This window comes from Eptatretus burgeri, chromosome 9 (assembly GCF_056783735.1).
Source record: "Eptatretus burgeri isolate ZD-2024b chromosome 9, Ebu_testis_v1, whole genome shotgun sequence".
Taxonomy (NCBI): domain Eukaryota; kingdom Metazoa; phylum Chordata; class Myxini; order Myxiniformes; family Myxinidae; genus Eptatretus; species Eptatretus burgeri.
The window spans coordinates 107,609,436-107,636,888 of record NC_140969.1 but is presented as its reverse complement, the minus strand read 5'-3'; the positions used below and the strand labels follow the sequence as shown (position 1 = coordinate 107,636,888).

At 43.3% G+C, this 27,453-nt stretch overlaps 1 protein-coding gene across 2 annotated transcripts in view; it reads left to right on the top strand.

The window, feature by feature from the left end:
- The window catches only part of LOC147020878 (coiled-coil domain-containing protein 85C-like), a 71,467-nt gene extending 44,868 nt beyond the window's left edge, over nt 1–26,599 (top strand). The window contains exons 4-6 of one of the 2 annotated variants that reach the window (XM_085896598.1): nt 17,100–17,219; nt 17,317–17,406; nt 23,765–26,599. In XM_085896598.1, coding sequence (XP_085752724.1) covers nt 17,100–17,219; nt 17,317–17,406; nt 23,765–23,947 — 393 coding nt within the window. In that variant the 3' untranslated portion in view covers nt 23,948–26,599. Of the gene's footprint in view, nt 1–17,099; nt 17,220–17,316; nt 17,407–23,760 lie in introns of both variants that reach the window. The other variant, XM_085896599.1, reaches the window with a different exon arrangement.
- Nucleotides 26,600–27,453: the final 854 nt, after the last annotated feature.

Sequence of the window (27,453 nt, the reverse complement as noted above, 5' to 3'; positions counted from 1 at the left end):
CCATAGCAATACATGATAGAGAAAGAAACTTCACGTTGGACAAATCGAGGCTGGACAAATTTTCAAGTCCTCAAAAAAGTCCAATAACTCCACATTTGCATATTAATGTAAATGGCGAACTTGTAGAACGTTAAAATATCTTCCAGAATTTGTGGTCACTTTTTGTCTATCTTCTTTGGTTTTCATTTTACGACATGTCAAAAATGGGTGATTTTCAACTTTGGGGGGCTCTGGGGCCTCACTGGGGTAAAATACAGACATAGCGTAAATATATTTGGAGTCCCCTCTTCAAGGCCTATCAGAATCTGTCATTAAATTTTTTCAACTCTCATTTGCATATTTGGCATATTTAATGAGGCGAATCGGCATCATTTTAATCATATAAATTATGCAACGATTTTGACGAAATTAACAACTTAACATTCCAATGGAACCTTGCAAATGTGTGCAAAAGTTTGAGGCTGTCGTATTACCCCTTCTGGAGAAGAAGATGTTTTTAGGTTTTGGAGAAAATCCAATATGGCCGCCAGACCACGTGACCTACGTCATCAAAATTTTCAAAATATAAACTTCAGGTGGAGAGTTATTCAATGTATAAGTTTGATTGAATTTCATCCAAGCGTTGTTTTTCATTTTATGACATTTCAAAAATTGGTCATTTTCAACTTTGGGGGGCTCTGGGGGCTCACTGGGGTCAAATACAGACATAGTATAAATATATTGGGAGTCCCCTGTTTATGTGCTATCTAAATTTGTCATTAAATTTTTTTAACTCTCATTTGCATATTTTGCATATTTAATGAGGCGAATCGGCATCATTTTAAATCATATTAATTATGTAACGATTTCGACGAAATTAACAAATTCACATTAACATCGAACTTAGCAAATGTGTGCAAAAGATTGAGGCTGTCAGATTATCCCTTCTGGAGAAGAAGATGTTTTTAGGTTTTGGATAAAATCCAATATGGCCGCCAGACCACGTGACCTACGTCATCAAAATTTTTAAAGTATAAACTTCAGGTGGAGAGTAATTAAATTGATAAGTTTCATTGAATTTCATCCAAGCGTTGTTTTCATTTTATGACATTAAAAAAATGGGTCATTTTCAACTTTGGGGGGTGCTGGGGGCTCACTGGGGTCAAATACAGACATCGTATAAATACATTGGGAGTCCCCTCTTCATGTACTATCTAAATCTGTCATTAAATTTTTTTCAACTCTCATTTGCATATTTTTCATATTTAATGAGGCGAATCGGCATCATTTAAAATCATATTAATTATGCAACGATTTCGACCAAATTAACAAATTCACATTAGCATCGAACTTAGCAAATGTGTGCAAAAGATTGAGGCTGTCTGATTATCCCTTCTGGAGAAGAAGATGTTTTTAGGTTTTGGAGAAAATCCAATATGGCCGCCATACCACGTGACCTACGTCATCAAAATTTTTAAAGTATAAACTTCAGGTGGAGATTAATTAAATGGATAAGTTTCATTGAATTTACTCTAAGCGTTGTTTTCATTTTATGACATTTCAAAAATGGGTCATTTTCAACTTTGGGGGGCGCTGGGGGCTCACTGGGGTCAAATACAGACATAGTATAACTATATTGGGAGTCCCCTGTTTATGTACTATCGAAATCTGTCATTAAATTTTTTCAACTCTCATTTGCATATTTTGCATATTTAATGAGGCGAATCGGCATCATTTTAAATCATATTAATTATGTAACGATTTCGACCAAATTAACAAATTCACATTAACATCGAACTTAGCAAATGTGTGCAAAAGATTGAGTCTGTCTGATTATCCCTTCTGGAGAAGAAGATGTTTTTAGGTTTTGGATAAAATCAAATATGGCCGCCATACCACGTGACCTACGTCATCAAATGTTTCATAATATAAACTTCAGGTGGTGAGTAATAATCCTGTTAAGTTTCGTTGAATTTCATCTGACAGTTTTCCCTCCAGATCCGCCACAAAATCGGTCAGTAGAACATAAAACCCGTTATAATAATAATAATAATAACTAGAACTGCCACTTTATAACTGCTGGCAGTGATGACCGGGTACCCAGTCCGTCCACCTTTGATACAACATGGGACTTTCTGCAGATGACAGTCGCAAAGTTTGGCATTGAAAGGATAAGCGGTGCCAGAGAAAACATTATTTAATAGTGATACAAACACAGGCCTGCTTCGAGACAGCACGGAACAGATGAGTTACGAACCGGGCAGCACAAAGCATTCAATTTCGTTATTACTGGCTTCCAGATTCAAATAATTAAATAATTCTGGCTCCCAAACCGCGTGACCGATCAGGTTGAAATTTTAAACTTTTATTTCGCATGTCACCTGAATTATAAATCTGAAGTTTCGCATATATAGAGGCAGCGGTTCCAGAGTAAACATTAATTAATATTTATCCTTCAATCCAAGATGGCGGCCAAACCATGTGACTTGTGATGTCATAATTTGCACCACGTGTGCAAACACGATGGTGGATGATAACTGCAAATTTTCGTTTCTCCAGGTTAAGCAGTTCCAGAGAAAACATTATTTAATATTTTTCTTAAAACCAACATGGCTGCCAAACCCTGGGCCCGATCGCGTTGAAATTTCAAACCCTCATTCCGCATGAGCGTTCCACCATAAACTTGATGTTTCACATTTATTGATGCAGTAGTTCCAGAGTAAACATTAATTAATATTTTTCCTTCAATCCAATATGGCTGCCAAACGTTGCATCGTACCTCAAAAGGGGGGTGGGAACTTTTTATTCGTCATGGAGAGGCGGTCATAGTGGTGGAGTTTCGCCTGATCTGTTCAGCCGTTTCAGAGAAAAAGACGTTTGAAGATATTGTTTTTCAATCCAAGATGGCTGACGAACCATGTGACCTATGACATCAGAAATGTATATTCTGCTTCCAACTGGGTATTGGAACACGTACGTGAAGTTTCGTGTTAATCGGTAAAGGTGCGTTTTTCAATCCAAGATGGCCGCCAAACCATGTGACGTGTGACATCATAATTTTTACCAAGCGTGCATACTGCCTGCTAGATGATAATTACAAATTTTCGATTCGTTTGGTTAAGCGGTTCCAGAGAAAACATTATTTAATATTTTTCTGAAATCCAAGATGGCGGCCAAACCATGTGACTTATCAATTCGAAATTAACAAACTTATATCGCCTTCCTGTCCCGAATATAGTTCTGAAATCTCCCCTTCATTGGGCCAACGCTTCTGGAGAAGAAGATGTTTGAAGGTTTTCGGGTTTTTTCAAGATGGCCGCCAAACCATGTGACCGATCAAAAACAAATTAACAAACTTGAGAAAGGACCTCATGAGGAATATATCTGTGAAGTTTCGTCTTCATCTGTCTTGCCCTTCTGGAGAAGAAGATTTTTAAAATTTATTCATTTTCAATCCAAGATGGCTGCCGAACCTTGTGACCGAGGATATCATGAATTTAAATTCTGCTTTCCATCGTCGACCCGAACAAGTGTGTGAAGTTTTGTGTAAATCGGATAAAGTCTATTTTTCTATCCAAGATGGCCGCCAAACCATGTGACTTCTGAGGTAAAAAATTTTACCATGTATGCAGACTTGAGCGAGGAAGGCACTTGCAAATTTTCGCTTCGATGGCTTATGAAATACCAGAGAAAACTTTATTTAATATTTTTCTTAAATCCAACATGGCGGCCAAACCATGTGACCTATCACTTTGAAATTAACAAACTTGCATCGCATACATGTCACGAATATAGTTCTGAAATCTCGCCTTCATTGGACCAGCGCTTCTGGAGAAGAAGATGTTTGAAGGTTTTAGGGTTTTTTCAAGATGGCCGCCAAACCATGTGACGTATCAACAACAAATTAACAAACTTGAAAGAGGACCTCAGGGGGAATGTGCGTAAAGTTTCGCCTTAATCTGCATAGCCGTTCTGGAGAAGAAGATTTAAAAAAAAAAAAACACTAAAAAACAAAATGGCGGATGAATTACGTCATCGATGACGTCAAAAAACAAATTTTCGTCAGTGTTTTTTGCCGTAGATCTTGCTCAGATTTTTTCATATTTTTCCCATATTGCGTTCTACTTTACCAATTTTCACCGGTATATCGCTTCACCTATGTCGTCACGAAAAATCACACGTGTTCCATAGGGAGCTTAGTAAAATGTATCAAACGAAAATTTTTTCCATTGCACGGTTTCCGAGATACAGATGTCCAAAGTTTATCGCTTTTTTCAAGATGGCGACCGTACCACGTGACCAATGACGTCATAATTATAACGTGATTGTGCTATCAAAAAAGATACATACTATGGTGAAAATTTCCTGTCGATCGGACTTAGTGTTCCAGAGAAAATGATTTTTAAAGCGAAAAAGGGTGCAAAATGCCGGCGGAAGAATAATAATAATAATGCGTAATAATAAACAGAAGAAAAACAATAGGGTACCCTGTACTCACAGGGTACCCTAATAATACGAACGAATTCAATAGGGCTTCAGCACTTGCTTGAAGCCCTAATAATTAAAACTGGTAAACCAGTAATCCCGGGCTTCAAGGCGTGCCTCCATTTTAACAAATTTCAACACCATCACCCTGTCACATGATATGGGTTTTCCGAGTTAGAAAGTTAGTTCAAGTCTGCAATGTGGCCCAGCTACGGGGTCCCTCATGTTATATCGATGAAGGATTGAAAAGCCCATAGCAATACATGATAGAGAAAGAAACTTCACATTGGACAAATCGAGGCTGGACAAATTTTCAAGTCCCCAAAAAAGTCCAATAACTCCACATTTGCATATTAATATACATGGCGAACTTGTAGAACGTTAAAATATCTTCCAGAATTTGTGGTCACTTTTTGTCTATCTTCTTTGGTTTTCATTTTACGACATGTCAAAAATGGGTGATTTTCAAATTTGGGGGGCTCTGAGGCCTCACTGGGGTAAAATACAGACATAGCGTAAACATATTTGGAGTCCCCTCTTCAAGGCCTATCAGAATCTGTCATTAAATTTTTTCAACTCTCATTTGCATATTTGGCATATTTAATGAGGCGAATCGGCATCATTTTAATCATATAAATTATGTAACGATTTCGACGAAATTAACAACTTAACATTCCAATGGAACCTTGCAAATGTGTGCAAAAGTTTGAGGCTGTCGTATTACCCCTTCTGGAGAAGAAGATGTTTTTAGGTTTTGGAGAAAATCCAATATGGCCGCCATACCACGTGACCAACGTCATCACAATTTTAAAAGTATAAACTTCAGGTGGAGAGTTATTCAATGTATAAGTTTCATTGAATTTCATCCAAGCGTTGTTTTTATTTTATGACATTTAAAAAAATGGGTCATTTTCAACTTTGGGGGGCTCTGGGGGCTCACTGGGGTCAAATACAGACATAGTATAAATATATTGGGAGTCCCCTGTTTATGTGCTATCTAAATTTGTCATTAAATTTTTTTAACTCTCATTTGCATATTTGGCATATTTAATGAGGCGAATCGGCATCATTTTAATCATATAAATTATGTAACGATTTCGACGAAATTAACAAATTAGCATTACCATGGAACTTAGCAAATGTGTGCAAAAGATTGAGGCTGTCAGATTATCCCTTCTGGAGAAGAAGATGTTTTTAGGTTTTGGATAAAATCCAATATGGCCGCCAGAGCACGTGACCTACGTCATCAAATGTTTCATAGTATAAACTTCAGGTGGAGAGTAACAATCCTGTTAAGTTTCGTTGAATTTCATCTGACAGTTTTCCCTCCAGATCCGCCACAAAATCGGTCAGTAGAACATAAAAACGCCGTTAATAATAATAATACTAACGAATTCAATAGGGCTTCAGCCATGCTTGAAGCCCTAATAAATGACTGAAAAGGCATTTTGTCGATTTATTGAGACAAATGGGGTTTTTGTGTTTTCTGGCTCCATCTATTCCGATAAATAATAAAATAAACTCGAAAATACTACAACAATGGAGGTTTCACCCCTTCGGAGAGACTCGTCTATCTTAACCTGGTACGGTGTTGACTCGTCTATCTTAACCTGGTATGGTGTTTACTCGTCTATTTCAACCTGGTACGGTGTTGACTCGTCTATCTTAACCTGGTACGGTGTTGACTCGTTTATTTGAACCTGGTACGGTGTTTACTCGTCTATTTCAACCTGGTATGGTGTTGACTCGTCTATCTTAACCTGGTACGGTGTTGACTCGTTTATTTGAACCTGGTACGGTGTTTACTCGTCTATTTCAACCTGGTATGGTGTTGACTCGTCTATCTTAACCTGGTATGGTGTTGACTCGTCTATTTGAACCTGGTACGGTGTTGACTCGTCTATTTTTCAAACAAATTTATATTTACACTTTTCAAACAAACATCACACACTTTTCATCATACATTTTTCTTACTCACTCATCTTCCCTCCTCACTTTACATTCTGTCTCTTTTATTTTTCTTTCCTTTCATTTTCCTCCGACAGCCTGTAATGAAATATAAGTATGATAAAGTCCGACAAGTTCCCAGCATTATGGGATGCGAAGAATCTCGATGATCTGTCTGTCTCTGCTGCCAACCAGGGGAGGGGGTTCAGGCAGTAGTAGTAGTAGTATCAGTCCCTCCCAAGACCCTTGCATTTTGAACCAACGTGACTAATTTTCAGTTGATTTCACCAACATCCGTGGTCTTTCTTCAAATCATTCCTCTGTTGAACATCATCTGGCAAGCTCCTCTCCTCATATCTTGCTTCTCTCAGACCCAATTATCACATTACGTTCTTGTTAATTCTTATAACATTTCGAACTACATCCTTCACTCACAATTCCGCTTCAAAGGAGGAGTCTGTGTATACTCCAACATCAACACGCCTGCTGTACGCCTTGTCGACCTACAATCTCCAAACTTTGATGTCATCTGGCTTAAGATTTGTCTCCCGACCATTACTATCTTTCTCTGTTTCACTTACTACTCTCCCATTTCCACAAACTTTAAAGCTTTATTTGACTATCTCAACCCTTGCCATGAGGCCATGACATCCGAACACCCTCAAGCAGAATTTCTCCATCTCAGAGACTTCCATGTACACCACAGGGAGAGGCTGAAGCCCTCCCACACAGATGTTGGGGGAGTTGAAGCTCTTACATTTTCCATTCTTCATGATTTGGAATAAATTATCACCCACCCTAACCATATCCCAGATCGTCATGACCACACTACCAATACTTTGGGTTTATTCTTCACTTCCACTCCGTTACATTACAACTACACAATTTCACCTCAAATTGGTTCTTCTGTCCACAATCTTGTGAACATCACTTTACTTACCACCACTTCTTCCCATTCGACTGCTCCGACGAAACGCCAGTATTGGCATTTCAACAATGCTGACTGGACTGGTCTACGAAACTTCTTTTCTGACTTTCCCTGGAAAGACAACTGCCTCTCTTCGAGCGATGCCTCAATGTCTGCTGAATGTATAGCTGAGGTCATTGTTACAGGAATGGAGGCTTATATCCCCTTCTCTTTCAAATCCATCTCTCCGACCAATTCTTGGTTCAATAATTGCTGCTCTTCGCCCATTCGTGCAAGGGATGCCGCGTATCGGACATGAAAAAAACTCTTCTCCCTCCGACTCGCATTTGGCTTTCATATTTGCCAGAAATCATTGCAAACATGTTATTCGTGAAGCGAAGCAATCCTTTATTCAAAAGAAATGTGACAACCTCTCATCTTCTTATTCCACTAATAGATCTTTCTGGTCCTTAGCTAAAAGTATCTCCAACAACTTCTGTCGCTCTACCTTTCCTTTGCTTTTCCGTTCCGATGATACTATCGCTGTCTCTCCGACCGATAAAGCAACTTTTTGGTTCTCATTTCTCCCTAACTCCACACTGGATAACTCTAACATTCCATCTCCCTCTGATGCTCCCCTCACAAATCCTATGTCCCTCCCTCCCTGTAATCTATTTTCATGCAGTCAAAAAATACTCCTCTCTCTGGACATAAGCAAGGCCTACGGGCAAGATGGTATTCCTCCCCGTGTCTTGAAGGAAAGTGCTTCAGAACTTTCACCCTTGCTTGCTCATTTGTTTTGTTTTTGTTTAAAAACCCAAACTTTTCCTCTTACCTGGAAACATGCCTTAGTACAGCTTATTTTAAAGAAGGGTGATTCGTTCAAACCCTTCTAACTACCGTCCTATTGCTCTGACTTCTACTGTTTCCAAAGTCTTTGAATGTCTTCTCAATTCCCATTTTCTCAAGCATCTTGAATCTCACAATCTTTTATCTGACCACCAACTTTCTTCACAGTCACCGAGAAGGCACCGATCTTTAATATCAGTGAGTCAGTCAGTGGTTATAAAGATATGTATATATATATATATATATATATATATATATATATATATATATATATATATATATATATATATATATATATATATATATATATATATCACAATTTTACTGACATGACCCTCTTTTCAAGTCACCAAAACAACAAGGTGTGAAGTTGTTGTTGTGTTGTGCCCCATTTTGCTCATTTTAGAGACTGATTCGCGACAGTCAAATGTTTCTACACAAAGGCAGTTTCGTAGATTCCATCCAAATGCAAGAATTTTACAATGCAGGATCATCAAATGTATTGTTGATGGGTTTGGAGACACTGAAAGTGTGAAAGGACAGAGTGGTCAAAAACCGTCAGTTAGAACAACCGACAAGATAGAAGCTCTAAGAGAAGCTTTGCAGCGTTCTCCGAAAAAGGCGACACATCGACTTGCACAGCTGGTGGGACCTTCTCCCACGACTGTTGGCAGAATCGTGCACGGACGATCTGAAACTGTATTCATACAAGGTACAGTTACTGGAGCACCATACTGAAACAAATAAGAGGGGACAAAGAAATTTGATGGACGGACACCCCATTGCCTGCCTACTCCCCAGATCTGTCTCCTCCCGATTACGATCTACGGGGTCCCTCAAAGCCAAGGTCTGTGAAAACAACCCACCCCACACTGCAGGAGTTGAAAAATAAGATCTGATGGGAAATCAGACGCATACCAGGTCCAGTTCTCAGTCAAGTCATTGACAACTTAAGTGTCTGTGTGACAGCTGCCATCCAGAGGACATGCTTGGATTGAGAACTTCATCAAATACTGATGATATTGCACCTCATTGCTTGTTGAAGTATTATTGTTTGTTATAAATAAACAAAAAAAACTTAACTCACCTGTGTATTATTTGACAAAAACAAACAAAACTGACGATAATAAAAAAAATTATTGTAGTTAAATAAACAGTTGCACATCATTTTGGACCACCCTGTACATGAAATGCCCATCTGTTTGTCTCTATGTCTGCCAATCATGCGATAACCCCTTGGCGTACAAAGATGGACTTTACGTCATCGGGAAGGTCTTGGAGAGGGGATCCCTTCAGGCATAAGTGTGGGCAGGTGTCGGAATGCAATAACCGAAACATGAAGAAGCAGCCTTTACCTCTTAGAGTGCTGTATTATTATTATTATTATTATTATTATTATTATTATTATTATTATTGAGAGAGAGAGACACACAGAATGGGGGTGTAGAGAGGAGAGAGGGAGGAAGACGGGATATGGGAGAGACAGAGACAGAAAGAAGGTTGAAGAGGGAACAGAAAGTAGAGAGAGAGAGAGAGGAGTGGGAGGGGAGTCACTAACCTGAAGGATTTTTGTTTGAAAAGTTACCCACATTGGAGGGGGTGAGTGTGAGAATCCCTGGTGGTGTATATGTGTAAACCCCTACCGCTGTTAAAGTCAGTGCTGTTGTTCCCGCCTTGTCCGGGATGTTGTATCACGTACACATGGTGCCACCTGTCAATCGTTAAGCTACAAATCTGTCCCTGCACATCTCACTGACACCAATGTCAGATCTCACAATCCCTGGCCTCCCTCCATGTCTTTGTCGTCGTTTGTATGCATACATGGCTGCAGGTTAGCATCAGTTCTTTCAGGGGCATGACTGTGCTACTGATGCAGTGCCCTCCTGTATGTTAGAGCAGGAATTTCTAATTGGCCAGGGCGCTGGCGATGGCTCGCCTACACTTCACAAAGACACCAAGTAATGCTGAGAGACAGGACGCTGGGTTTAACGTCCATCCAAGGGATGGCACAAACGTTGATGAATCGCCCGAGAGTATGAGCACTAAATTAATTTTGGTCCTTGTGTGAATTCATGTCGATATATTGTACCTTCCCTTTGTGGAACTCCAAGTTATTGACAGCACACAAGTCCTTCATCTACATTGCAAGAGATTATTCCTCCCCGAACCTGGTGTTGGTTTCGTGGCTAGGGTGGCTGGCTTGGGATCTTAGCCTCGCCTGGCGTTGGCTTCATGGCTAGGGTGGCTGGCTTAGGATCTTAGCCGAGCCTGGTGTTGGCTTTGCGGCTCGGGTGGCTGGCTTGGGATCTAAGCCGAGCCGAGCCTGGTGTTGGCTTCGTGGCTAGGGTGGCTGCCTTGGGATCTTAGCCGAGCTTGGTGTTGGCTTCGTGGCTAGAGTGGCTGCCTTGGGATCTTAGCCCCGTTGGCAACTGAATTAACACCATGTGGGGATGACTCAGCCTGTCATCCTTCTGAGGTCAGCGAAACTGGTGTACTGGTACTGGCACGGCATCAGCGGCGCGGCCACAGCACAACAAAATGATAGCTCCCCAGCAGCCCAGCTGCCATATGCAAGAAGAACATTCCTTCCCACAAGTGTATATATGTATATATATATATATATATATATATATATATATATATATATATATATATATATATATATATATATATATATATATATATATATATACCCAGTTATCCGCTGCATCCCCTCGACAGGCCTTTAACCTAATATACATAACCATTGTAAAATCAGGGCAGAATTGGTCCCAGCTCATTAACATTCATTTGAAAGGGATTTCTCAGCAAAGGTTATTGTTGGAGGCAAAGACTGCACACACGACGGCTTGCTAAAAAGTTTGCAAAATAAAGCATGCTCCACAATGCAGCACCTTCTGCTGACGCTGCACCAAATGACATTATTAGACTCCAGCACTGGGGGTTTTTAACTCGGGCTGAGACATCTCAGAGCTAGCCCGCTGTTTGTTTATGATAACGAATCGTAACTTCAATGTTGAAAGTAATTTCATTCATTTTACATCCGTCCTGCCCTTTCACTGGTCAGGAACACTTCTCTTCCTTCGAGTGTTCTCACGCAACTGTTGTCTGGGTTTCGATGAAAGACTTATTATTCTTCCATCTATGAGGTCATCTTTATATGACGTCATGGGAAGTGGAGGATGTTGAATTTTTGACCTTTCCCCTCCTCCATCACACACATATCCTTCCTTCCACACCTTCTTTCATCTCTGCTACCCCACCCACCACTCCTCATTAACCACTTTCTACTCTTTGTGCAGATTTATTCAGATCATTACTAAAACCCTCTCTTTGTAGAATTGCTTCTTCTACCCTTCTGTGGCTGAGAAGACATTGTTCAATTGTGATCTCTGAACCTCCATGTAATTGAATTCACCAAAGCCTCTTGTAGCAGCTGTTTCCATTCAATTACCTTTAAGAACTTCCAAAATTTCAAACGTCAGACGTGTTACGGCTTTGAAAATGATCTTGTGTGTTATCTGTAATTTGAAAAGTATGTGCGATTTGGTGCTTTGGAAAGTGTTGGGTGAGTTACCATCACCCACGACCTTGCTTTTCATGCCACGGCATTGGCTTAGAACGTGTTATTTCAGGCATGGGCTGCCCATGCCTGGAGGGACCATTGGGTTTCAGCTCTGATAAGTGAATGTTTTGGAACAGCATGAAACCTCGGGTCGTTTTCCTTGTGTGGTGACAAAGAAGTTTTGTTTTTATGGGTTGGGTGTGTGTGCATATTGACTCAGGGGAGGTGACTGAAGCCAGAAAGGACTTGAAAGAGTTTATCATTGTTAGCACGAGTCATTTTATTGTGTGTGTGTGTGTGTGTGTGTATATATATATATATATATATATATATATATATATATATATATATATATATATATATATATATATATATATATATATATATATATATATATATATATATATATATATATATATATATATATATATATATATATATATACACACACACACACATCAGATAATTTGTGACTTCAGACTGTGAGTGGTGAAATTATCTTGTATATTCGCACATGTCGCACATTATCTGGTTTATATAACCGAAAGGTTTTCAGCCACAAGTGTATGAAAGCTTGCTTTGTTGCCCTGATGATGCCCGAATGAGGGCGAAACCGGTCGGTAACTGCATTTTCTGTGCACTTGTGACAGTACTGTGTGTGAAATTACATTTTTTTTGTATTTAGTGTTGTGAGATAGCTCTTACGGGAGCCGCAGACAGAACGTGCGTTGTGGCGGTGACGTCGTTTTGTTCATCTCGGGTCAGAGAACAACATTAATTCTCTCATATAATAAATAAAGCTCTTTCTCACCACTGACTGTTTTAGGCAAAAAAAGTTCATTTTGGGGTTTTTTATTTTAATTTTGACGTTTTTCTTATCGCTATTTAGTGCCAAATCCTTTGTAGCTACGTGAAAGGTGATATTAAATGATACCTGGCCACATTCCTTCATAGGTGTGGGAAAGTATTGTAGGCCTCTAAAAAATTGACCGAGCAATACCAGGCATCGCCGAGTACTCCTGCTGGTACAAGAAAACAGATAATAATAATAATAATAATAATAATAATAATAATAATAATAATAATAATAAGATACCATGAGGCAATATTACACAATAATGACCACTGTTGTGCCGATGGAGAGACAACACTTTGAGTCTGGTTATTGGGTGCAAGAATTGTGAGATTGGTGACTAGTACAAGATTATTTGTAATGCTGCACTGCCAACCACCGGGTGCCACGACATGATGCACATTTACATCGAGAGAATTGGGGTCTTCCCCCCCACCCTGAAGGTTTGAAAAATGTTTTCTTGCATCTCCATTTGGTAAGAGGATTCCAGCAGTATACAATATGATCTGATTACCTCCGGTGTGGCAGATTCTATTGATAGACAGATAGACAGACAGACAGAAAATGCAAATATTCGAGTGGGACACCCGTGGGAAACCCACAGGCATAGTGGACATGTATGACCTTTCATTCACTTCACATAGCATGTTAATACATCATGAGTGAATACATGTCCATACTACATGTGAAATGCAGTTTGTTTATAAATCCCAGATATCTGAAATGGCTGTGTTTGGAGCAAAGCCAAATTGCCGCTTCGGATATGGTCTGGGAAGTTGCGATGTTTTTCTATTATCAGATCTGTGACTTGCTACAGGTACCATGTAAACCTGTACTCACCTGTTTCATGGTCAGCTTGTTGGCAACTAAACCGTCTCCCCCACCAGGCTTCCTGATGAGGAGGGTGTTTAGATATGGACACCCAGCAGGATTAAAAACAACACCTGCCAAAGGGCGGAGGAGCTCCTTGTGAGCCAATGGCCATCCATATATTGTGCCTCACTGTGTCTGCGGACGTCCTCCTGCAGTTGGGTTACTTTTTTTAGGAGGTTGGTGGCAGGATTTGCACTCCAGCCACCGTAAAACCCTTCATTCCGCAAAACACAAAAACTCAAAGAAAACTGAAAACCCAATCTGTGGGGGGTTCCTCCTATGCTGCTGCCCTTCGCAGGGCAGCTTACCGGATGACAGGATTGGGGCAAAGCCTTAGGGACCCCATTCCTTGATGAGAGGAAAAGCACAGCGTAAACTTCCTGGGTCAGATTGTGGTGGTGTGTGTCGGAGTGGTGCTGAGGTGTCGTCCACCAGAGGGCGGTCTCCTTGGGTTCACCTGAGGCGGTCCCTTCAGTCGGGTGCCTGGAATGTCCTATCCCTAAGAGAGGATAATCACCTGTCTTTGTTATCTTCTGAACTCAAGCATTTGGACATCGGTAGTGTAGGACTCTGAGGTTCGGAGACCGGATTGTGGCGAGATCATGGTGGGTGGTTACACCTACTATTGGTCTGGTCGCTCTGATGGTTACCATGCCCAAGGAGTTGCTGTAGCTGTGTCCAATAAGCTGACTCCAATGATAATTGAGGTAACACCGGTCAACGAGCGTATTATGAGACGAAGGATTCGTCACTCTTTGGGTGTCGTTTCCCTGGTCTCTGTGTATGCTCCGACTGAGGCGAGTGATCTCACCGTGAAGGATGCATTCTTTGCCACGCTCGAGTCTGTGGTTGATCAGTGCCCCAGGTGAGATACTCTTCTCGTCTTGGCGGATGTCAATGCATCGACGAGAACTGATGGTTATGAGACATGTGTTGCTCCCCATGGGTCAGGAACTGTAAACTGAATAGCACTAAGTTCCTTGACTTTGCAAGAAGTCATGGACTGAGCGTGGCCGGTTCATGGTTTCAGTGCCCACAGGCTCATCGCTTGACTTGGTATTCCAATGCTGGTGGTGTGGCAAACGAGATTGATCATATGCTCATTGATGGTTGCTGGAGGATGATCCAGAACTGCAAGGTCTACTGGGGTGCTCAGTTCCTCAATATCAACCACAGGTTTGTTGTAGCAACTCTGAAGTTACAGCTTCAATCCAGGAGAATGGTACCATTCCAGCCTACGCTAGATATTGACAAGCTTAAAGATGAGAGGGTAGCTGAGGAGTTTGTGATCAGGCAGAGTGGGGATTTGGGGGTCGAGGTGCTTTGGGGAATACTGAAGAGTTGTGGAGTGCCTTCAAGACTAATATCCTTGATGTTGTCAGTGGATGTCTTGGAGCTCACCGTAGGGCGAAGAAGAATTTTGTCTCTCAAGGGACACTGGATACCATTGACCAGAAATGCAGGGACAGGCTGAATGGCAGAACTGAGCTGTTCAGGGAGGTGAGGCATAAAACTGTACGTACGCTGAGGGTGGACAAGGAGGCCAATTGGGAGGAATCTGTGAGGGGGTAGAGCATCACCTGTGATCACGAGATTCTCGTCCTGCTTACAGGAGAATACGCACATTGTGTCCATCCAAGCCCATCCCTCGGTGTACTGCAGTTAGAGTGGAGGGTGGTTGGCAATTGACAGTTGAGTCCAAATTGAGGCCCGCTGGGTGGGTTACTTTGAGCGGCTGTGCGAGACTGACCCAGCAGCTGCTGAGTTGGATGTCAGGGGTATTACTGTCCCGATTGCTGACCCTCCAATCAACTGTGATCCATCTTCATTTGTGGAAACACAGGCTGTGTGGAACCGGTTGAAATGGGATAATGCTCCTGGGATTTGTGCCATCCATGCTGAACTTCTCAAGGCTGGTGGAAATGCTGCACTCGTGTCATTGCATGCAGTTTTGTGCTCTGCCTGGAACACAGGCATCATCCCAACTGATTGGAAGAGGGGCCTTGTTCTCCCTCTCTGGAAAGGGAATGGTGATTTACAGGACTGGAACAACTACCGAGGGGTGACGCTGCTCTCAGTGCAGGGCAAGGTCTTTGCTCGGATAATTCTTGATAGGGTTCGCCACCATCTGCTTGAGCACCAGCGTCCAGAGCAGACTTTACACCAAAGAGGTCAACGATTGACCGTATCCTTGCTCTTCGTGTCCTCGCTGAGCGCAGCTGAGAGTTTTGGCAGGGGCTGCTTGCAGCCTTTGTTGATCTCTGTAAAGCGTTTGATTCATTGAATCATGATGCCCTCTGGAGGATTCTTGCTCTTCATGGGGTGCCACCAAAACTGATCAATCTGATGACTATACTCTGGCACTGAGAGTGCTGTGAGATGTAGTGATACCATCTCTAACTTATTTCTAGTTGTTACTGTAATTCGTCAAGGGTGTGCACTGGCTCTTCAATTTTAAGCACCTGCATGGACTGGATTCTCGGGAGGATGTCGGAGAGATCAAGCTGCGGTGCATCGTTTGGGAATGTCAAGATCTCTGACCTTGATTTCGCAGATGATGCAGTCATCTTTGCGGAGACTTTAGATATCCTTTTGGGGGCCCTCGAGGTGCTGAATGAGGAGTCGGAGCTGCTGGGATTATGGGTTTCCTGGGTCAAAACTAACATCCAGGATTTCTTTGACATCTTGGATGCTGCTGTCTTATCTGTACCAATTTGTGGTGAGGATGTTGAGGTCACGGAGAGATTCACTTACCTTGGCGGTGATATTCATGTCTCTGCTGGCTGTGAATCAGAGGTCAATAGACGTCTGGGTCGGGCCTGGGGAGTCATGGATTCACTGGATCATGGGGTGTGGCACTGTCGGTACTTAAGCAGAAGTACGAAAGTCCGAGTTTTCATATCCTTGTTGCTTCCAGTCTTGCTCTACGGATGTGAGACTTGGAATCTGACTCGAGATCTGGGACGGAGACTTAACTCCTTTGGTACCAGGTCTCTTTGAAGAATGCTTGGCTCTCGCTGGTCGGACTTTGTGTCCAATGCGAGGTTGCTGAGAGATTCAAATGACATTTGTTACCTGCATCGTCCGTGAGTATCATCTGCGGCTGTATGGACATGTGGTTCGTTTTCCTGACACTGATCCTGCCCGCAAGATTCTCTTAGCGAGGGAGCCTCATGAGTGGAGGAGGCCAATGGGCCGACCACGTGCCTCGTGGTTGCAGTAGGTTGCTCAGCATCTCAAGGGGATGGGGATGGCCAGACGGAGGCCCTTGGATTGCCGGCATGAATTGAACGCTGTGATGTGCTGCTCCGGCGCATGCTCCCACACCTAACCTGACCTGGCTCACTGACTGATATTTAAGATCGGTACCTTGCAGGTAATGTGGAAAGCTAAAATTTTGCATGTCGACGGACATCGAAGCCAGAACACCAGGGAAATTTTTTTGCAGAATCGTCGGGCAACATATATATATATATATATATATATATATATATATATATATATATATATATATATATATATATATATATATATATATATACATATATACATACATACACATTTCCCCCATTTGAAATGTTGTATCTTGGTTTGTAAAATTGCATTATATTGTTGATATCCCATCATCCACCTCTCCTCAGATATCACTCCACTCTTCGAGTTCTCAAGATGGTGACGTGTCTTCAGACGTCTTCGAGAGTCACTCGATTTACCCCTCTTCTGCTACGCAAATCCCAGAAGCTGTGGTGAAAGCGGTGACGGTACGTGGTTGTAAAATGCAATTGTGGTGAGCGAGTTGTCGATTGGTGCTCAGCCATCCACGGCAACCCAATGTGCGGTTTTATCCGTCTGGCGCAGGTGCTGCAGGTGCACGAGAAGCTACAGACAGCAGAGTGCGAGCAAGCCATGAGTCAGGAAGAAAAAGCCATCGTCCGTGAGATGTGCAACGTACGGCCTAAATATTATGTCATTTGCACCTTTATATCCACGAAATGGTCGACCCCACCCACACGATTTACAAGTTTATAAATGAACAGGAAATAAATATAAGTACATGTGGAAAAAAGTTATTCCCTGTTCATTTATTATTGCATTATTACACCCCCTGTGGTGATTAATAGCGGACATTAAATTGTTCCCCAACGGGGGGAAGACCCTCATGGACAGGCCCTCGCTGCTCCTATGGTTGGCAATGAGTTCCCCGGAAGCAGCGGAGGAAAGAGAGTGGCATTTGTATATGTGGAATAATTGCGTCGCCCAGCCAGTGGGGTCGCCCAGCCAGTGGGGTCGCCCAGATAGCTCAGATTGCAGAGCACTGGCACGGTTCACCAGAGGACCTGGGTTTGATTCCTGGTCTGGTTGTGTAATTCTTCCACATATACTTAAAATATTTTAAATTTATAATGGCGAGTGATGTCGTTTTACCAAAACCAAAAGACCTTTTCATTCCAAGATAAAACTAAGGGAGATTATTGAAATGAAAGAGAAATGTGGCCGAAAAATAAAACTTGCTCCTCTACTCTTGCTCATCTTCTCTCGATTCTATTCACCCTCTCATTTGCCCAAGGTCATCTGCCATCTGCTTGGAAATCAGAAAACATCACTGCCCTGCATAAAAAGGTGCAAAAACAGATCCCTGCAACTACAGACCAATCGGCCTTCTCCCAATCATCAGCAAGGTAATGGAATCCATCATCGCTTCAGACATCAAATCCTTCCTCTTCTCCAACGGCTTTATTTCTGATCATCAATTTGGTTTCAGACCAGGTCACTCTACCCTGGATATGCTGCTTCTGCTCTCCCAACAATGGATGGAGGTCCTCAATGCCAGAAAGGAAATCCGAGCCATATCCCCGGACATATCACGTGCTTTTGACACGATCTGGCACCCTGTCCTTCTCACCAAACTTTCTTCCTATGGTATCCAAGGCCATCTCCACTCATGGCTCACAGACTTCCTCTCCTTTCACAGTGAACGTGTGGCCCTAAATGCAGTTCTTTCATCCCCTCTTCCTGTCCAGGCTGGAGTTCCTCAAGGTAGCGTTCTGGGTCCTGTTCTTTTTTTGAATTTCATCAATGATCTCTCCGACTCTCTGGAAAATCCTCTTTATCTCTTTGCTGATGACTCCACCCTCTGCCGTACCATCGGTCATCCCTCAGACCGGCAAGCAGCAGCTTCCTTGCTCTCTGCAGATCTGGATAAAATCAGAAACTTGTCCAACATGTGGAACATGTCTTTCAATCCAGACAAATCTCACACTCTCACTATGTCTCTCCAAAAGGACCATTTGGAACCCCCCCCCCCATCTACCTTCTCAACAATCCTCTGGAAGAAGTCCTTTCATTCAAGCTTCTGGGTCTCACAATCTGCCATGACCTATCCTGGGAAAGCCACATTTCCAACCTGGCCGACAAGCCAGTCGCCAACTGGGAATCCTCCGTCGTGCAAAGTCCTTCCTCGGCCCACCTGAGCTCCTGACCACATAAAAAGCTTTCGTTCACAACCTGATGGAGTGCTGCTCTCTCCTCTGGGCTGGTGCTCCTGCCTCTCACCCTTCTCGGCTTCACGCTGTGGAAACCAAGGCGTTCAGGATCATTGGCATCTCCCGCGATGAGGCTGAGTCTGTAGGCCTCTCACTCTCTCACCGCAGGCAGGTCGGTGGTCTTTCTGTCTTCTGCCGTCTCCTCTCCAGTCTCACCCCCCCCCTGCTCTATCTGCGATTTGTCCCCACCACATTTCCACAGGGCACTCAAGGTCCGCCAACAACCCCCTTCTGGTAAAACTACTAAAATCACGAATCACTGCTCACCTTCACTCTTTCATTCCTCTTTTTTCCCACCTTTCGAATAAGCTCCCACACTCTGTTCAATCCCATTCTTCCCTCCAGGCCTTCAAAACAGCATTTCACCACCACCTCTTATCTTTCCGCATCAAAATCCTCAATCTTTTCTTCCCCCGTTAATCCACCCCAAGCCCACCTCCTTCAAATTCCCTACTTTCCTTCCTGAAAGTCCCTGTAATATCCATCGTGTATTCCCCAGGTTCCCCGCCCCATCCCTTTCAATTCCACATATCTCCTCATGTCTCTGTTATCATCTGAGCTCAAGCATTTGGACATCGGTATTGCAGCACTCTCTGAGGTTCGGACACCGGATTGCAGCGAGATAATGGTGGGTGGTTACACCTACTATTGGTCTGGTCGCTCTGATGGTTACCATACCTAAGGAGTTGCTGAAGCTGTGTCCAATAAGCTGACCCCAATGATAATTGAGGTAACACCGGTCAACAAGCGTATTATGAGATTAAGGATTCGTCACTCCTTCAGTGTCATTTCCCTGGTCTCTGTTTATGCTCCAACTGGGGTGAGTGATCTCACCGTGAAGGACGCATTCTACGCCACACTCGAGTCTGTGGTTGATCAGTGCCCCAGACGAGATACACTTCTAGTCTTGGGGGATTTCAATGCATCGACTAAAACTGATAGGGATGGTTATGAGACGTGTGTTGGTCCCCATGGGTCAGGAATTATGAACCAGAATAGCAATAAGTTCCTTGACTTTGTAAGAAGTCATGGACTTAGGGTGGCTGGTTCATGGTTTTTGCGCCCACAAGCTCATCGCTGGAATTGGTATTCCAACGCTGCCAGTGTGGCAAAGGACATTGACCATGTCCTCCTTGATTGTTGCTGGAGGATGATCTCGAACTACAGGGTATACCGGAGTGCTCAGTTCCTCAACACTGACCACGGGCTTGTTGTAGCAACTCTGAAGTTGCACCTTAAATCCTGGAGAATGGTACCATCCCAGCCTCAACTGGATGTTGGCAAGCTCAAGGATGAGAGGGTAGCTGAGGAGTTTGCGAACAGGCTGAGTGGAGATTGGGTGGTCTGGGTGCTTTGGGGGTCCTGAAGAGTTGTGGAGTGCCTTCAAGACCACCGTCCTTGATGTTGCCGGTGGATGTCTTGGAACTCACCAAAGGGCAAAGAAGAATTTTGTTTCTCAAGGGACACTGGATACCAATGACCAGAATCGCAGGGCCAGGCTGAATGGCAGAGCTGTGCTGTTCAGGAAGCTGAGGCATAAAACGAAGTGTGCTAAGGGTGGACAAGGAGGCCTATGTGCAAGGAATCTGTGAGGGGGTAGAGCATCACCTGTGTCAAGTGATTCTCATCCTGTTTACAGGAGAATTTGCGCATTGCGTTCATCCAAGCCCATCCCTCGGAGCACTGCAGTTAGAGCAGAGGGTGGAAGGCTCTTGACAGAGGAGTCCGAAGTGAAGGCCCGCTGGGCCGGTTACTTTGAGCGGTTGTACCAGGCTGATCCACCAGTTGTCGAGTTGGACGTCAGGGGTGTTACAATCCCTGTTGCTGACCCTACAATCAACTGTGGTCCACCTTCGTTTGTGGAAACACGGGCTGCGGTGAACCGGTTGAAATGGGGTAAAGCTCCAGGGATCTGTAGCATCCATGCTGAACTTCTCAAGGCTGCTGGAAATGCTGCACTCGTGTCGTTGCATGCAGTTTTGTGCTCTACCTGGAACACAGGCATCATCCCAACTGACTGGAAGAGGGGTCTTGTTTCCCTCTCTGGAAAGGGAAGGGTGATCACCAAGACTGCAACAACTACCGAGGGGTGACGCTGCTATCAGTGCCGGGCAAGGTCTTTGCTCGGAGAATTCTTGATAGGGTTCGCCACCATCTGCTTGAGCATCAGCATCCAGAGCAGTCAGGCTTTACACCAAAGAGGTCAACGATTGACCGTATCCTTGCACTTCGTGTCCTCACTGAACGCAGACGAGAGTTTCAGCAGGGACTGCTTGCAGCTTTTGTTGATATCTGTAAAGCGTTGAACTCAGTGAATCGGGATGTCCTCTGGAGGATTCTAGGTCTTCGTGGGGTGCCACCAAAAACGGATCAATCTGATGTCTGAACTCTACTCTGGTACTGAGAGTGCTGTGAAGTGTGGTGGTACCATCTCTGACTTATCTCCAGTTGTTACTGGAGTTTGTCAGGGGTGTGTACTGGCCCCCACACTTTTCAGCACTTGTATGGACTGGATTTTTATGGAGGATGTCGGGAAGATCAAGCTGCGGTGCATCGTTTGGGAATGTCAAGATCTCTGACCTTGATTTTGCAGATTATGCAGTTATGTTTGCGGAAACTTTAGATATCCTTTTGGGGGCCCTCGAGGTGCTGAATGAGGAGTCGGATCCGCTGGGATTTCGGGTTTCCTGGGTCAAAACTAAGATCCAGGCTTTCGGTGACATCTTGGATGCTGCTGTCCTGTCTGTGCCTGTTTGTGGAGAGATTCACTTACCTTGGCAGTGATATTCATGTCTTTGCTGGCTGTGAGTCAGAGGTCAATAGACGTTTGGGTCGGGCCTGGCGAGTCATGGATTCACTGGATCATGGGGTGTAGCACTGCCGGTACCTGTCTGGGAGGACGAAAGTCCGAGTCTTCAGGTCCTTGGTACTTCCAGTCTTGCTCTATGGATGCGAGACTTGGACTCTGACCAAGGATCTGAGACGGAGACTTAATTCCTTTGGTACCAGGTCTCTTCAGAGAATCCTTGGTTATCGCTGGTCGGACTTTGTGTCCAACGAGCGGTTGCTGAGAGAGACTCAAATGAGATTTGTTACCTGCATAGTCCGTGAGCGTCAGCTGCGGCTGTATGGAATGTGGCTCGTTTTCCTGACGCTGATCCTGCTCACCAGATTCTCTCAGCGATGGAGCCTTCTGAGTGGAGGGGGCCAATGGGCCGACCACGTGCCTCATGGTTGCAGCAGGTTGACCAGCATCTCAAGGAGATGGGCCTGGCATCTGCCTGGGGGATGGCCAGACGGAGACAACTGGAGTACCGGCTGAAAGTGGACACAACGACGTGCTGCTCTGGCGCATATTCCCATACCTGACCCTGACCTGAGTAGCAGCTGAAATTTGAATCCTATCCAGGTTCTTCCTGATATGATGACTTCATCTTTGCTTTTTACTTGTTCGGGTTCCTTCTGATGACTCCAATGCAGGACTGGACCTTTTTGGTCTTACATTTGATTTTAATTTAATTTATTTTAATCTCATTCTGAATTCAATTGAATAATAATGATAATAATAAACGTCCTGGGTCAGGGTCAGGTATGCAATCAAACCGGGGTTGCATCAAAGCAGGACGTCTTGGTACCCGGTCATCACTGCCAGCAATTATAAAGTGACACTTCTCATTATGTCTCATTAATTATAAAGCACACCTGTACACAAACGCCACACAAAGCAAGTCCTGGCGAGGGTCTGCAACAGTGGTTCTTAATCTTTTAACCACCACGCCCCCTCTAGTAGTTGGTCCTTGCCCCCCCCTCCCCCACCCTCACATCTTCAACCAAATGATTAAAAATCACAGACAAGATGATTCAGCAATGTATGTTCCGTCTGTTGGATGGAAGTTCACCTCGGCGTTCCATCTGCTGGCTTTAGTCGGTGGACGTTAAAGATCCCACGGTGGCCTTTGGGAAGAGTGGGCAAGCTATCGCCGGCACCCTGAACAAATTCCAAATTCCTGCCCCAACTACTGCTGAGAAGGCAATGGCAAACCACCCTGCATAACCCTCGCCAAGAAACCGTTTCAGTAGCACTGACGCTCTGTAACAGTGTTTTTTTTTTGGCGAAGGCGGTTTTAGGTTGAAGGACGTACAACACCGACCGGACACTATCCCTCAACGAGACCCTCTCACAGACATCACACTCAGTACAAATGTTCACAATCACCCATCCATACTCAAGTTATTTACAAGTCCTACCAACATCCCCATACCCCTCCATCTCCATAACTTCCAGGTACCTATCTAATTCCAATTTAAACTTATCTCCTGGTTCTGCTGCCACGACCTTTCCAGGGAGACCATTCCATGCATTAACTACTCTCTGAGTGGAAGACCCCTAACTTTCTACCTTCCTCTTTTCTTCTTCGCTCTCAGGCTCTGCCCCCGATCCTTGGTGGTGGCTGTATATGTAAACAGAGGTTAGCCGTAACGCGAGCCATCAGAGGTGGCTATTTACATATTACATACATGCAAAACGATCCCTTCGTTTGTGTCATAAATACTCCTCTCTACTCGCAACTCATTTTGCACATAATTCTTCTCTTCCCTTTCTCCTTTTATCATTTTCCCCCCCTAAGTTATGTAGTTGTGTAAATTGCGCCATCTGCTGTCAAAGTTTTCGATGAGCCAAATCCATACCACCATGATTCTATCATCTTAACACCACACCCCTGTGTCTCATAGCAGCTGCCTGGCCCTCTGCACGCAGGTAGTGTGGCGAAAACTCGGCGATACAAGCGCTCCCACCGCCACCATTTGTGCTGCCCAGACCAGCACCCAGCACAAAGGAGCCATCTGAGGATAAAAAGGAGGGAGAGCGGGAAGAGGAGCAGGACGACGTCAAGGATGAGGCAGCAACGGCTGGACCAGTGACGGGAACTGGAGCAGCCAGCTAAATGTGGTGCGCCTGCGATGAACGTGCAGATCATCGTGGCTTTCCTGCACGAGGTCGCCTCAGGTCGAGGCTGCAGGGTATGCACTTGGTGGTGTGGACCGTGAAGGTGTTGCACGATCGCTGCACATTCCCACATATTGGACGACCAGATGAAGTTGGCTTTTCCAGAAAATATTAAACTCTCTGAAAACCACTAATATTGTTGGACATGTTTAACGCATTCGGTGTGTGACTGTTCAGCAAGACGGGTCACAATGAATGTGACTGCCATCTACTTTTTGAACTTGGTAATAGTTTTCTCGAAGGTTCTTTGCACGTCACCAGTCCAGATCCATTTCATCGCTGTCACTCTTCATTGTGCCTCCGTACAGTGAACGATGGAACGACCTGTTTACAGGCTCGTCGAGGAAACTCAACAAAGGTCTCAACGTCTCCATCGACCTTCTGTTGTTTGAGGAGAGCAAACGAGTTTAGAACTTGTAATTTTATTAACGGGTGAACACTGAACAATGAAACAAACCAAACTTGTTTTTTTTTTCAAATACTGTACCTTAAATGAAATGATATCTGATGTATGCAATATTGCTCGTCACATGGAATTGTCCTGTGTTCTTGAACATCTGTGGACTGTTTGATGTCCTGATTGAGTGTGTGTGTGTGTGTGTGTGTGTGTGTGTGTGTGTGTGTGTGTGTGTGTGTGTGTGTGTGTGTGTGTGTGTGTGTGTGTGTGTGTGTGTGTGTGTGTGTGTGTGTTAGTTATTTATTTTGGAGTTGATCAGGTGATTGTTTTGTTTGTTTGTTTTTTTTTTATACAGGTGTTAGCGACACACTCGCATTGTATAACTATCTGAAGCTGAGTTTAAGTTCTGCCATTCAACAGTTTGAATCCGTGTTTTGTTTGTTTGTTTGTTTGTTTGTTTGTTTGTTTTCATTTTGCGGTGATATGCTCATGTTGGAGTTTGTACATAAATCACATGCAAGAAAAAAGACTTCAGGAGACATTGGTGTGCACTTGAATTACAAGGACGTTGGAAGACTATGTACAAATTAACTCGGTGTGTGGGATTTGAACCTGGGATCGTTCCCAGCATCATTCGCCAGGGATTCAGATGGGAAAACTAAACTACCAAACCTGATAGATCAAGGTGTAGTTGTGGAGATTGCCCGTCTGTCATACTCGTCGTTACTTTCTTGACATGACATTGTGTGAACATTTCATGTCCCCAGAGTAACTGATGGAGGATTAATATACAACTACAAGTGCCCAGGTTTTAGAAATATTCACCCAGTGTTTTGAAGACCAACTTCTTTCATGACCAAGTGAGCCATCAGTTTGCCAGGTGTGGAGTTTGTCTGCGACTACAAAGTATGACTTGTAGATTGGTGCTGCTTTAATATGAATAACGCGGTGAATATTTGCCCTCAATACCTCTAAAAGACCCATCATGATCTTCGGTGCCCAGTGATTGGTGCAAAACGAGGAGCAACAGCTAAACCAATGGATGCTGTGATTATTTTTTACACATTTGATATGTTTCTTAACCACTGCTATAATTGGACATTTCTTAGTGTGCCTGGCTTCTCCTTGCAAATGTATTCACTCCAGAAAGCCATATATGATCCACTGCTTTCAGGACTTATTCTGTTAGTGCTGCAACTGTTTTCATCGTTCATTTGAACGTTCTGCTTTCAATATCTGAATACTTGCCAACTGCAAATCATTCATTCCCTGGATCGAGTGATGCTTTTCCCTGGATTTTATTCACTTTCCCAGGACGCAAGGTTTTGCAATACCTGCACATGATGGACGTGGCATATCAATACGTAAAGTACATTAAATTTATTGTTCTTGTTTCTGTTATAGCTGTAACTTTTGTGGCCAGCAATGACATGATGTGAACTCACTTGTGGGTCATTAGAGTGCCTTACAGCACTCTAAGCCTACCTAGTACCAGTACACATATGTATGTGAGCACGGATTCAGTCGGTGATGTGTGCGTGTGATCCTCCTGGCGGATGGCGCCCAGCGCTGCACCACACTCTCTCCCTCTCACACTGCCCCGTGTACGTGACGGTGTGATCCCGGCTGGCCCGGGATATTTCTCACACATCCCGGAATACCAGGACCTGAATACAATATTCTGGACAATTCAGGGTACTCGGACGGTTGGCAAGTATGCAAGTGTTTTTCCCCACCAAAATGCATTAAGGTTTGTTTTTTTTTATGGTATTTTTATTGTTGTTTTTGGATTGTTAGCCCATACCCCATGCAGCAGGAGACGGGGTTTTGCAAGTGTGTGCGTGCGTGTGTGCGTGCCAGCCATAACTTTTTATCATTTGAGTTTTTGTCATTAAATTTTCAACAAAGCTTTATTATGAGGATATGGAGGAGACAAATTAATAATTTGGTCAAAAGGTCAAAGGTACCATCTAGCATACGGAAGAACAAGTCCGAATACAAAGCGGACGGGCTTTGCATATTCAGATGCCTTGTAGTTTATTTTGTTTTCTACCTCGTTGTTCTTGTTCCTTCCTGTGTTATGTTCTCACTCTGCTTTTTTAAAGTTCACATTAATAGTGTTCAATGGGTTTACGATTATCATCGTGACATGCGGTATGATGTGCTCACTTTGTCATATATATATATATATATATATATATATATATATATATATATATATATATATATATATATATATATATATATATATATATATATATATATATATATATATATATATATATATATATATATATATATATATATTGTGCCTGGATTAAAAACATTTACTTCTGAATCGATTATTTTGTTCGTCTTGCCTTTTGATTATTCCATTAGAATGAAAAGTCGACCCGTTTGATGTTCCCAACTGAGTACATAACTCGTGATGCTGCATTCCTCAGCCAAAATCGCAAATACTGTGTTGATTTGTCCATCGTCTCCTAATGTCCTTGTAATTTATGTTAAACTTGTTGTTTCATATGCAGCCTGTGTCTGCTGGTTGCATCATTTCTGGAAGCATGGCTATGCCACTGATGCAGTGCCCCTGTTATCAGTTCAAGCCCCTGTCGTTCCTTTGAAACAACACCGGGTGGGTTGACTCAGCCTGTCATCCTTCTGAGGTGAGCAAAATGAGTACCAGGTACACATCTTAGGACTTGAACTCAAGACCCTAAGATGTCAAGCCAGCCACATTAACCATTAAGCCAACACCAGTCATATTTTGTTAAAGTATATGGCCATGTTTTTATGGTCCTCAGTTTGCATGCGTTACATGTACAAATATCTCGATAAGCCTTCGATCACTTTTAACAAGTAAAAAAGACACAAAATGTCATTTGTTTCAGTAATTTTTCTGTACGGAATTAAAGGGCTAGCCCATATTTATGTACAACTAGAATGGCCACCGGTCTACCAAGTTTGAACAAAATCGGATCATGCGTGTCGGATAAATAGTTGGGGACACATTTAAGTTACAAAATGGCCACCAGTCGGCCATCTTGGAT